Source organism: Coffea arabica, chromosome 8c (genome assembly GCF_036785885.1).
Source record: "Coffea arabica cultivar ET-39 chromosome 8c, Coffea Arabica ET-39 HiFi, whole genome shotgun sequence".
Taxonomy (NCBI): Eukaryota; Viridiplantae; Streptophyta; class Magnoliopsida; order Gentianales; family Rubiaceae; genus Coffea; species Coffea arabica.
Genome location: NC_092325.1, coordinates 34,570,528 through 34,582,985, shown reverse-complemented (window position 1 = coordinate 34,582,985; position 12,458 = coordinate 34,570,528). Strand labels below are relative to the sequence as shown.

General features: G+C 40.8%; 1 protein-coding gene across 1 annotated transcript; it reads right to left on the bottom strand.

Annotated features, from left to right (window-relative positions):
- Nucleotides 1–5,493: 5,493 nt before the first annotated feature.
- LOC140013813 (uncharacterized) lies at nucleotides 5,494–11,346 on the bottom strand. The gene is made up of 2 exons (XM_072063961.1): nucleotides 11,306–11,346; nucleotides 5,494–7,038 (listed from the first exon to the last, which is right to left on the bottom strand). The coding sequence occupies exon 2, from the start codon at nucleotides 7,036–7,038 to the stop codon at nucleotides 5,536–5,538; it is 1,503 nt and encodes a 500-aa protein (XP_071920062.1). The 5' UTR covers nucleotides 11,306–11,346; the 3' UTR covers nucleotides 5,494–5,535.
- Nucleotides 11,347–12,458: the final 1,112 nt, after the last annotated feature.

Below are 12,458 nucleotides of genomic sequence, written 5' to 3'. Positions count from 1 at the left end.
ACGCCCAGTCAACATCGGCTTCTCCAAAAGATACTTCAAAGGATCAGACCGGGAAATAAGATACGTGGTATGGCTCAACAGATAGTGTCTAAGCTTTTGGGCTGCCCAGGCCAATGCACAGCAGCTTTTCTCAATGAATGAATAATTAGCCTCGTACTGCGTGAACTTCTTGCTTAGATAGTAAATGGCTTGTTCTTTCCTTCCGGATTCATCATGCTGACCTAGAACACACCCTACTGCTCCATCGAGTACAGATAGGTACATGATTAATGGTCGACCGGGCTTCGGTGGTACCAAGACTGGCGGATGCAACAAATAATCTTTAATCTTGTCAAAGGCTTGTTGGCATTCTTCGCTCCAATATAGCGGCACATTCTTTCTCAACAACTTGAACAGTGGTTCGCACGTGGCAGTGAGCTGGGCAATGAACCTCCCAATAAAATTGATCTTTCCTAAGAAACCCCTCACGTCCTTCTGAGTTTTTGGCACCGGCATATCTCGAATTGCTTTGATTTTTGCTGGATCTATCTCTATGCCCCTCTTGCTGACAATGAATCCCAACAGCTTACCCGCAGGTGCTCCGAAGGCGCATTTCGCAGGATTTAGCTTTAAATTGTACTTCCGCAACCTCCCGAATAATTTCTTCAGATCAACCAAGTGGTCCTCTGCCCTTTTAGACTTGATTATAATATCATCCACGTAGACTTCCATCTCCCGGTGGATCATATCATGAAATAGGGTTGTCATGGTCCTCTGATATGTTGCCCCTGCATTCTTTAAACCGAAAGGCATGACTCGGTAGCAAAACGTACCCCAAGGGGTAATGAAAGCAGTTTTCTCCCTATCTTCTTCTGCCATCAAGATTTGGTGGTAGCCAGCAAAACAATCGCAAAAGGTTTCAATCTCATGTCCGGCAGTATTGTCTAAGAGAATGTGAATATTTGGTAGAGGGAAATCATCTTTAGGACTGGCTTTATTGAGGTCTCTATAATCAACACAAACTCGCACCTCTCCACTCTTTTTTGGAACGGGAACTGGATTAGAAAGCCAAATGGGGTAATGGGAAACAATGATAATGTTGGTTTTGAGTTGTTTTTCAATTTGCTCTTTTATTTTGAGGCTCATATCTGGTTTGAATTTTCGGGGTTTTTGTTTTACGGGTGGAAAAGTAGGGTCTGTGGGTAACCGGTGCACTACCACATCAGTTGAAATACCAGTCATGTCGTCGTAGGACCATGCAAAGACATCCTGGAACATAGTAAAAAATTCAATCATCTCCTTTCTCTGCCTTTCATTCAAATGAATACTTATTTGCACCTCCTTAACTTCATCCTTAGTGCCAATGTTTACTGTTTCTGTCTCTTCCAAGTTCGGTTTTGGTTTTTCCTCATATTGTTCAAAATCCTTTGCAAAAGAATCGAATACCTCTTCATTATCACTCTCGCTGTGGAGCTCGGATTCCTCCAAGTCGTGAGTGATATAGAAATTGTCATTATTGAATTCCAGAACAGTAATATCCAAAGGGTCAAATATTTTTATTTTTGGCCATCTGAAAGAATTAACGAATGTAGAATAATAAGCATAATAAACATACAACAAACAAATGAACAAGCAATATGACAAATGAATAAACAAAACAACATGATAAGAACAAACTGTGCATTTTCATAAACCTTTGATTGAAAATTAAACAAATGGAAATAAGCGGCAACGAAATGAAACTTAACAAAAACTCCATTGTGCAAATTTGGTCAAGTGCAAAAGATGTTTTCATTAACTATTTACAGATGTGAAAAATTTTCCATAAATCCATATGAATGACAAACCCCCTAGGTTTACCGAAACTCCTTCTGAACAGGCAGGAACTCGGCAGTCCAATTAGAAATAGACCCCTCAGGGATGTCAGGAAATTCGGCCTCGTTCGGGAAATTGTCTTCAAATATTGCCCCAATGAACAATTGGGACAAACTATCCTCGATTTCTTCAGTTGAATTACCCTCTGATGTGATTATTTCGGTTGGCCGGGGAAAAGTATACCGTAGCGGTGGAATATCGAAAACCCTTTGCCGGCCCTCTTTTTCTGCTCTTTTACGCTCCTTCATCTCCTTGAAATCCTTGGCGGTTGGTCTGAAACCCAAACCGAAGGTATCCCTCTTTTCTACTATCTTCACTGGCTTCAGGATCCCTTGCAGTTCACGCCCCAACCCCTTGTCGAATTTATATCCTCCACGAATCATTTCTCTGGCCATCATTACACTGGCCTTTGAGAGAGTTTGTTCCTCCGTGGTTATCCAACTTACGGAGACTATATCGGATGTGCTGTGAGGGGACATGGTAACACTTTGACTACCCTCCTCTTTAACTCCAGAATCGGTGATCACCAGGCAGTCCTCTTCAGCAAAAATAGTGATTAGTTTGTCATTTACCACGAACTTGAGCAATTGATGCAACGAAGACGGCACAGCCCCCGACTTGTGAATCCATGGCCTTCCAAGTAAGATATTGTAAATGCTCGGGAAGTTCATGACTTGGCAAGTTATTTGAAATTGGGCCGGCCCCATCTCGATTACTAAATCTGCCTCTCCTATTGGCTCCCTCTGCGCTCCATCAAACCCTCTAACGATAGTCCCTGAAGGCCTCAGCTTGATGTCTTGCAACCCTAGTTTCTCTAAGGTACTCCAAGGACAGATATTCAGTGCGGATCCATTATCGATTAACACCTTAGGCAGCATTTTTCCATTGCACCTCACTGTTATGTACAACGCCTTATTATGTCCGATGCCCTCCGTCGGCAATTCATCGTCAGAAAAAGCAATTTGCTTGTTGAATAATACGCTCCCCACCACGTTTGAAAAATTATCAACAGAAATGTCCCTCGGAATTTGAGCCCTTGTTAATACGTCGATCAATGCATCCCTATGCACGTCCGAAGAGAAAAGTAGGTCCAACATGGTTATCTGGGCGGGTGATTTGCTTAGCTTTTCCACTATGTTGTATTCACTTCTCTGGAGTCGTTTAAGGAAATCCACGGCTTCTTTCTCGGTGATTGTTGGTTTGATGGGTGGCTCAGAACTATTGGTTTGAATTGGAGTAGTAGTCTCAAATGGATTTACAGTCTTCCCCGATCTGGTAACTACTGACACTTCCTTCTTTGCGGTTGAATTTTCCCCGATCTGTATGCTAGGCTCATCGTAATTCCACGGCACTTGTTGCAGACTTAATACGGGCTCCTGCTTCGGGAATTCGATGACTACTGGTTTCAAAGCTTCATTCTCCGCTGGCGTGAGATCTAAGACAAAAGGCTTGTTATCTTCTTCGAATGGCAACTCTATGACAAACGGTTGGTCCGTGACCCCAAACACTTCAGCTTCTATTGCCAATTTCTTGATTTGTTCCTCGTACTCCGCATCGTCCATAATAACCCCAACATGCTCTGGTAAGGGGTTTTGATTTACGTTTGGCCCTTGTGGCTCCCTTTTTCTGATCACGATTTCTCCAGACTCAACCATATCCTGAACTTTATGCTTAAGCGCCTTGCAATCCAAAGTTGAATGTCCAGGTGCCCCCGAATGATACGCGCAAACAGCTTGCGGGTTATACCAAACGGGCATGCCATACGGGTAGGTAGGAGGTGGTACTGTACCAATTTTTCCAGAGGCCCTTAACTGGTCATATAATTGGTCTAAAGGCCTGCCTAAATTGGTAAAAGTACGGCCAGGGGGTCTGTTGTAGGGTTCAGTGGGTTGAGGATAGTTGTAAGCAGGTCTATTTGGAGGAGGAAATCTTGGGTTAAATGGAGGTCGAGGTCGGTTTTGGGGTGGATTTGGTTGAGAAATTTGAAAAGGGGCTGAAGGTGGGTTAGTATAGTTTGGGCGAGGTCGAGGGTGGTGGATGTTGGTAGTATATACAGGGTGTGGGTTTGAGTAGTAATGGTAAGGTTGCTGGTAGGTTGGGTTGTGTTGGTATCGGGGTCGGGGTGAAGGGTTGTGGTTCCAAACAAATGTTGTATCTCCTTCTTTCTTTTTGAATTGTGGCTTCTTTTCACTGCTTCCTCGCCCTTGCAAAGCTTCCACTTGCGATTTCAGGGCAGATACATTAACAATTTTTCCGGCTCGTACAAAGTCGTCGAATTCTTCAAGTTTATTTACAATTGCCGCGAATGAACATCCAGTCATACGGAAAATTTCTTCAAAATATGGAGGATCATGGGCCTTGATGAAAGTACGGATGATTTCTTCCTCGGTCATCGGAGGCTCCACCTTGGCAGCTATTTTCCTCCACCTCTTGGCATAAGTCTTGTGATCTTCGGAGGGTTTTCTTTTGGTTCCTTCCAAGGTGGTTCTAGTCGGTGCCAACTCACAATTATACTCATATTGCCTTACGAAAGCCTTGGACAAGTCAATCCAGGTTCTTACGTCTTCAGGTTTCAGATTTGAATACCAGTCAAGTGCGTCCCCTTCCAGACTTTCAGGGAACAACCTTAGAGGCAAGTTTTCATCGTCCACAGGCTTTCCTAATTTGTTTGCAAATAGTCGGAGGTGCGTCTTGGGATTACCCGTCCCATCGTACTTGTTAAACTTAGGAGTTTTGAACCCCTCAGGCAGTTGCACATTCGGAAAGAGACACAGCTCATCGTAATCCAAAACTCCTTGCCTGTTCAGCACCTGACTCTTCCTCATGAATTCATCGAAACGGTCCAGGCGCTTTAATAACTTCACATCAATGGGAGCAGAGGATCCTCCCACCTCTGGTTTGGTTTGAATAAAATGGTCTGGCAGATAAGGCTCAGTGGTGGGGTAATAAAAAGCTTGTGTCTCAGGTGGTATATTTGCAGTGACTTGAGGTTGTGGGCCTTGCATATGAGTAGGGAAAAATGAAGGATTAGGAGGGTAAGTGTATGGCAGATGAACGGTGGGGTAGGTGAAAGTCCCTTCGGGTGGACCTTGCATGGGAACAGTAGTTTGAACTGTAGGAATAACAAAGGGTTCAGATTGCAGTTGTATTACGTGCGGAAGCTCCGGCTGTACCCCGCTACTGACAAGCTCATCTATTAATTTCTTTTGGGTGGCCATTTCAGAGGCCATTTCCCCAAACTTAGCAAGTAACTCGGCCAACTGGACTCCAGGACTCGTGACTTCCGGCTGTGTAGTCGCTGTAGTCTTATCGGATGATTCTGGTTGAATATTCATGTTTACACGATTCCTTTGAGCTTTACTTCGGGATCGCGTAATAATGGGGCTTTTCCGGAAAGCTATTTTTGGAAATTTTACCTGAGAATGCAAAAGACTGCTTTAAATAAACCAATCGTTATTGAATTTCTGCAATTTATTCAAAAGAGGAAAAGAAAAAGACATGAGTTAGTAACTATTCGAACAATTCGGATGCATGTCCTATGGGGGGACCCTTTTTGTGCCAAGGGTAGGCCTAGCATGATGCAACACCTTCGAAGTGGGACCCGTTATACAAACCTGCTTGGACAATAATTCCAAATGATTGCAAAAGAAAATTCACTTTCATTGATAAACTTGCCAATATTTACATCATGTCATGAAGACGATTCCGTACAAGATTACCAAAGCTCTTGAGTCTATCTAATATAGAATCCCTAGTTTCCCTAGCATATGGCAACTTGACACGTTCGGCTTGATCATATAATTCCCCACATTTTCTTTTCATCTCCTGACGCTTTTCTCGCTCACCCTCATACATTTGCTTGTTTTGCTCCGCCATCCCTTTGTATGCTTCGACGGACTTACTTAATTGCAGAATCTCCTTATCCCTTGCTTCAATAATGGCTTTTAACCTTTCCACCTCCTTGGCTGGCTCATCTTGCATTTCTTGTATGGTGGACCTTCCTATCCAGTCTTCATATTGCGGAGTGGTCAATCCCCTTTGTTTGAGTCCCGGAACGTACTTGACGCGTTCGTCATCGGATAATGTTTCCCAGGCCTCATCAATAAGAGTCTTCATTGGAATTTCCTTCGGACATATCCCTTTGTCGAAAACGATGACAAATGGAGTCAGATCCACTGCGGGTGGTACATCTTGGACTCGCCCTAATTGTCGGAGAAACCTCCTCGGATTGTATGCCATGATACCCTGAGTACCCCATAGAGGAACAAATTCGGATGCCTTGGTATGAAGAATAGGTTTGGTACAATTGGTCCAATCCAATACCCATCTAACATTTTGACTGGTCATATTCGTCAAGAAATCCACAAAATCGGACGCATTACACGGCAAATTGCTGCTATCAATCCTTTTGTGATGTGTGATTACCCAGTTATATCCGGACATTGGTAGACTCTCGGGAATAGCCGGTCGTCTCATGAAGTGCTCCATCCCCCATACATGTAAGATTAAATTCGAACCACAAAAGAACTTTCCCCCTCTCTGACAGGTAGAGCAGGCTATGAAAATATCGGCTAGAATGGTTGGAATGATAGAACAGGGCTTATTATTGATTCCTAAAAACAGGTCATACATGATTTTGGTGAGCTTGAAGGCTATCTTTTTGTCTTTCCTGGGAAAAAGATAAGTTCCCGCCATGACTAATCCATACACCCAAACTCTCTTTCGATCCCATATTTCCTTAGAAGTAAACGAGAAATCCCCTCGATGTCTTTCAAAACCATCCCTTAACGCGAATCGATCAAACAAGAATTTTGCCTCTATATTCTGGTCCAACCCTTGTATTACTGACTCCTTTATACCGGTAAAACGACAAAACTCCACTTTGTCAGATGCTAATGGGAATATAACGGCGGTTCCCTGAACCGGCAAATTGAGAAATCCAGCAATTTCCTCGATAGTTATGGTCATTTCTTCTTTCCCTAGCCTAAAAGTAGAACAAATGGGATCCCATAAGTGCACCAAAGCCTCTACCAAATATCCATCGGACTTAATGTCTTTAAAATCCCCGATAGGTCCCAATCGAGTGGATACTTGATTAATCTCGCTTGGCGAAAGCAATGTGGGCCATTTTTGCACCTCAACTGGTATTGCTAACATCTGTTGGACGCGGCGAGGATTTCCCATCTAAGAACGAAAATCGATGTCAAATACCTTACCTACGGGTCCCACCCCTCTAGTTAAACATGAATTTAAACGTGCAATTCCCAAAATAGGGTTAAATACCCACGGGAAAAAAGGTTGGCTTATCCCTAATATAGGATTCCCTATATGGCATTCCATTTCTAGGGCTTATGCATGATGCCATTTATTAAAGCAGTAAAATATGCAATATGACCTAAAGGACCCTTGATTTGCCAGGGTAGGCCCAAAATGACATGACATTATTATTTATGCACAAAAATATACAAAACTTCTTAAACGTGCCATGTCCTATCTACACGGGTAGGCTTCTTAAAAGAAGGTCATGCCAGACCTCTTATTTGCTAGGGTTGTGAATGCAAAAACAAGAAACAAGGAAAGTTAGTTCCACATTTAATCACATAACACGTTGGACAATTAAATGATAAAAAACAGGAAAAGTAAATAAGGAAAAGGATGGGATCCCTCCCCTCGTGAATGGTGTCCCTAATAGGGTTAGGCAGACTCTACCCTAGGTGAACTATATGGATGCATGAGGTTGGGGTTCACTAATGCATCTAACTCGATAAGCTCAGGTCCCCAAGCCTTCAGACTTAGGGCCAAGGGTCATCAATTCCATGGCCCTTTGTCGGTGGCTCGAGCGATTCCCCAAACACCGCTACGCACACGTCGTGTCACGGCCGCATGTTTGAGTGAATCTATAAAAAACCTCAACCTTCGACTAAAAACTAAGGATATTAACCCAAAGTTTAAAGCGGAAGAGTGAGTGACCCATTGGATCGTGCTACGCACACGTCGTGTCACGATCACACGTCCAAGTGGGTCTCCTAATCCTAATAGGGTGGAGTGGCGTGACAAGCCACTAAAAAGAAAAATAAAGGGGGATGAATAGTAAAGCGTATGCGCGTATGATAGTGCACGTTTTGGAGGGGAGGGATCGAGAACCAATGCGTGGCTCTAAGGGTGACACACCCCCCCAAGTGCAATGACAAGCGCGGTATAAACAATTAAACATTCATTCAAACATCCAATCATACATACGTGAGTGAGGGAGCTTGATACGTGAGCGAATCAAAAAATGAAAAAATGCAACCCTAATATCCAAATGCAATTCATAAAAGGGGTAGAAAAAGGAAAAAGAATGGTTAAATAAAAAATGCTCGGACCCACTTAGGAATTCCCCAGTGGAGTCGCCAACTGTCGCGCCCCATTTTTTTTTGGAAAAATAAAATGATTGTTTTTGTGATTTTATTGGTTTGGAAAAAGTGAATTTTTTGATAAAAATAAAAATGGGTCTAAATGGGACTTTTGAAAATGCGACGATTTGACCCAAGAAAAATAGTTCAAAAAGGGTTTTTTATATGAAAAATGGAGTCGCCACTTGGTATAGAGTTAGGGTGTACCAAGTCACCCAAAAAGTGAAATTTTTTTAAGGAAAAAAAAAGTAAGAAACCCTTTTGAACGACTCCTAGTCCACGCAAACAAAGAAAAAGGTTCGGGAGTCACATTTGACGAAGGGGAAGGCAAGGATAAAAATCCAAGGCACCCCTTCGACCTAACCAAGGCTAGTTGCGTGATTTAACCCTTATTTTCCTAAATTTTTCTACCCAAAGTATGTATTTGCAATTTGGACAAAGACTAATGAATGAGAAATGCAATCCTAAATCTAAGAAATGTCTCTTATGAGGCTTGTGGTCCCATTCACATGAATTGTGAAGGCCAATAAGAAAGACCTCATAGAAAATCGTGAATGATGCAAATGAGGACTCAAATAAGAGTGTAAGTGTGCAAAGTGTAGAGAAGGGCATGTGTGCAATTTGAAAGTGTTTGTGTGCAAATGAATGAAAATATAAGTGCTCGTGTGCAAGTGAACAAAAATAGTAAATATATATAAGTAAAAAGATAGGTGCAATGTGTGAGGTGAAAAATAAAGAAGTGAATAGGTGTGTGAATATGGCATATGGATTAAAAAATTTAATGAGGAGAATAATGAGAAAATGAAAATGTATGAACTTAGAGGGATGCATCAAGTCGGGTACGGGGATGACCTCTAGTTTTATGATTTTAATTTTCCCTTTGACTAGAAGGAAAAACTAGCGTGCTAAGGCTATTTGAAGCCACACTCGCTCGTTTCCCTTATCGGAAGGGGATTTTCACGCAAATGAACCCTAACTAGCATGAGATGCAAGTCCTAAAGTGAAGGGGAAGGGGTTTGAGGAACATGCCAAATGATAAACTAAGGAAAAATGCGTGATATGTGGTGATCATGCACTTAATGAAAAAGGGAAAAAAAGAACCTATTGGGTCTAGCATTGGACTAGCCCCTCCTATGAATTCCGACTAGCGTTGGACTAGTGGAAACGATAAAAGAAGCCACAACTAGCGTTGGACTAGTGTGATGACGTACATTCATTCATTCCATTCATCCACACTATAAAAAGCGAGTAGACATGCGAATCAGTCATAGTAGAACAAGGGGAGACTTGGGGGGTTAAAGTGAAATTTTCAAAAATAGTTTCATGCAAAACCATGCAAAGGTACGTAAACATTGCCTGCAACAAGAATTCTGATGAAAGCTTCCCTCAATTCGGCATTAACAGCTTTCAAACTCAATTAAATCCCAAACAAAAAACTACCATACATTCCTCTCATTTTGCATCATGAAACTTATAAATTTAACACCAAAGGTCAGCCAACAGACATGCAAAATCTGAACAGTTCAGGTGACTTCATGCAAAGCTTAGGAAACATTTCTGCAGCCAAAGAGAGTCAGCCGAGACTTTGGAACTTCAGCAGCCTTATGCGGCAAGAGAAAAGATTTTAACCAAGAAGAAAATCCAGCTTCCTAGCACTCGCTAAAGGTTGCAAACTCATTCTTAAAAACACCTTTTATGCATACAAAAAAAAAACAAAGAGAAATCTGGAATGAGAAACCAACTCATGATTCAGATTGGTTCAAGACAACTCACCCACCATTCAGAATTTTTAGGGAAATCTATTTTACTTGGCCAACATTCAAGCTAGTTTACGTTTCCTGTGATTCAAAGAATGCAAACTCAACACCAAACCTTCTTTTCTTCCATTCAAACATAAGATTAGGCATGCAGGTTAAGCAGGAAAACTCAACAAATCAAACACAGAGAAGAAAACATCACAGAAAAATTGTGGCAGCTTAGGCTTCTGTACTAATTTGCTGCATTTTCAAACACAAACTTTGGACTTTAGCACCTCATCTTTAACCAAACCTTTCACCTAACAAAATCATTACTTCAAAACACACATAAATGCCATGGTACAATGAACCATGAGCATGGAAAAACATGCAAACTGCTTGAACCTTTCAACAGACTTGCGGATTTGGCTTCTGCAATTTTCAGCCATGACTTTCTATCCTTGCATGTAAACTTTCGGCAAAACCAAGTTCATTTAAAACTTCAAATCAACTTCACTCAAAACCACGTTAAACACCTCTCAAAATATTTCAAATAACCAGCAAACTAAGTAATTCAAACACTCGAAAAATTCAGCAGCCAAAAGTGAAGCCTGCTGCATTTTTTTTTTTGTTTCCTAACTCAAATTTCCAATTCAAACACACGACTTTGATTAGATACCCTTCAACCCCAACATCACAGCTTTAAACTACGCAAGTAACTATACACCCACCCCAATCCAGATGAACAAAAACCAGACTGAAGCCATGCAAAAAATTCTGGAAAAATATGTGTGCAAAGGTGGTTCAGCAACCTGAAATGATCATTTTCAGCAAGCATTTGATCTTAATTCAAGTGTTTCAGCCCCCAAACATACAAAACATGCATTTTATACCTATAACTACCCAAAAACAGCTTACAAACTCACAGAACGAAAAGGGAAATCAACGAATTAAAAGTCAGAAATTCAACTTGCCGAAGAAGCACTCCATTTTCTGATTTGGTTCTTGTTCCTCACATGGACAGCAGCAATACTTAAAATGAGAATCTATGACACTAACTTACAAGAAAAATCTAGTCTTGCAACCCAAAACCCAACCTAAGACGAACCACCAACCAAAGTTGGAAACTTTAACCATTTTCTCTCGGCCAAAACACCCATATGTGAAATATCAACCCCCTACCCAAACTTCAGATTTTACCAAACCCAAAAACAAGAAACCTTAGTTATATTGAAGCCAGACCAGAATCAACAAGGACACAGAAATGCAAACAAATAACTAAAGGAAAAAACTTTGACCTTTAAAAGAAGAAATCGATACCTGAAACGAAGAAAGAACTTGAACGATTCAGCAAACACTCGACGGAGGAGCGATGATGATGCAGTTGTCTTCTCTCTCTCTCTGTATGCTCTACTCCTTCTTCCTAATCAGCCGCCCATCAGCCTCTCTGATTTCTCAGCCTGTTTTCCTCTCCTTTCTTTTGCTTGTTTCTGATTTTTCCCTTTAGTCTACAGCCGACAACCTTTGTCTCTCTCTTCTCAGTTTTCCTTAGCCGTTCCACTCTCTCCCCACTAGCTCTCTCTCTCGATTGTCCTCCCTCTTTTTTCCTAGCTCTGTCCCTTTTCCCTCTTGCTCTCAGTTCTGCCGTTCACTCCCTTCTCTCCCCAGATTTTCAGCCGTTCCTTTCTCTCCCCCAAAACCCCTTACGGCTGAACCTTCTTATCCATTTTATATCCACTTCCCAATCTCCTAAACCCTCACCTCAATGGTGAGGATGAAGGCTTACCTCTCGCCTTCATATCCAGCCATTCAATGGCTGTTGAGGCTGTCCTTTGCACGCTGCAAAAAATTGCAGCGTGCATGCTGCGATAAATTTTTTTTTTTTTTAAACAACTTGATAATTACAGAAATGATAAAATAAAATATAAATAATAATAATAATTTAAAAAAATTACACAAACCAGGTAATAATAATAATAACAAAACAAAAAATAATTTTAAACAAAAAACTAAACAAAAAATATGGCCATTTTTTAATTAATTTTTCAATTTTTCATTTTTCATCATTTTCTTTTTCTTTTTTTTCATTTTTCCAATCCAACTAAAGCCTATTTTTTTCTTCTTTTTCCTCTTTTTCTTTAATTTTCTCTTTTCTCCTTTTTTTATGATTTTTCATTTTCATTTTTCTTTCAAGAAAGCATTGAATAAAAACAAAATGACTAAAACATATTTTTGATGTTTTCCTTTTCTTTTTCTAAAAACTCTATGCTAATCTTAAACTTAAAAGCTAAAACTAAAAACTAAAACTAAAAGTAAATAAGAATAAATAACAAATGAAATAGGTCAACTAAAAGGGCGAACATGAATAAAACTAAAATATCATAACAACTAATAGTGCAAAACACACAATAACGAACTAAAATGCAAGCAATCTAAAATGAAAATCATGAAATAGATGCTACATAAAATTATT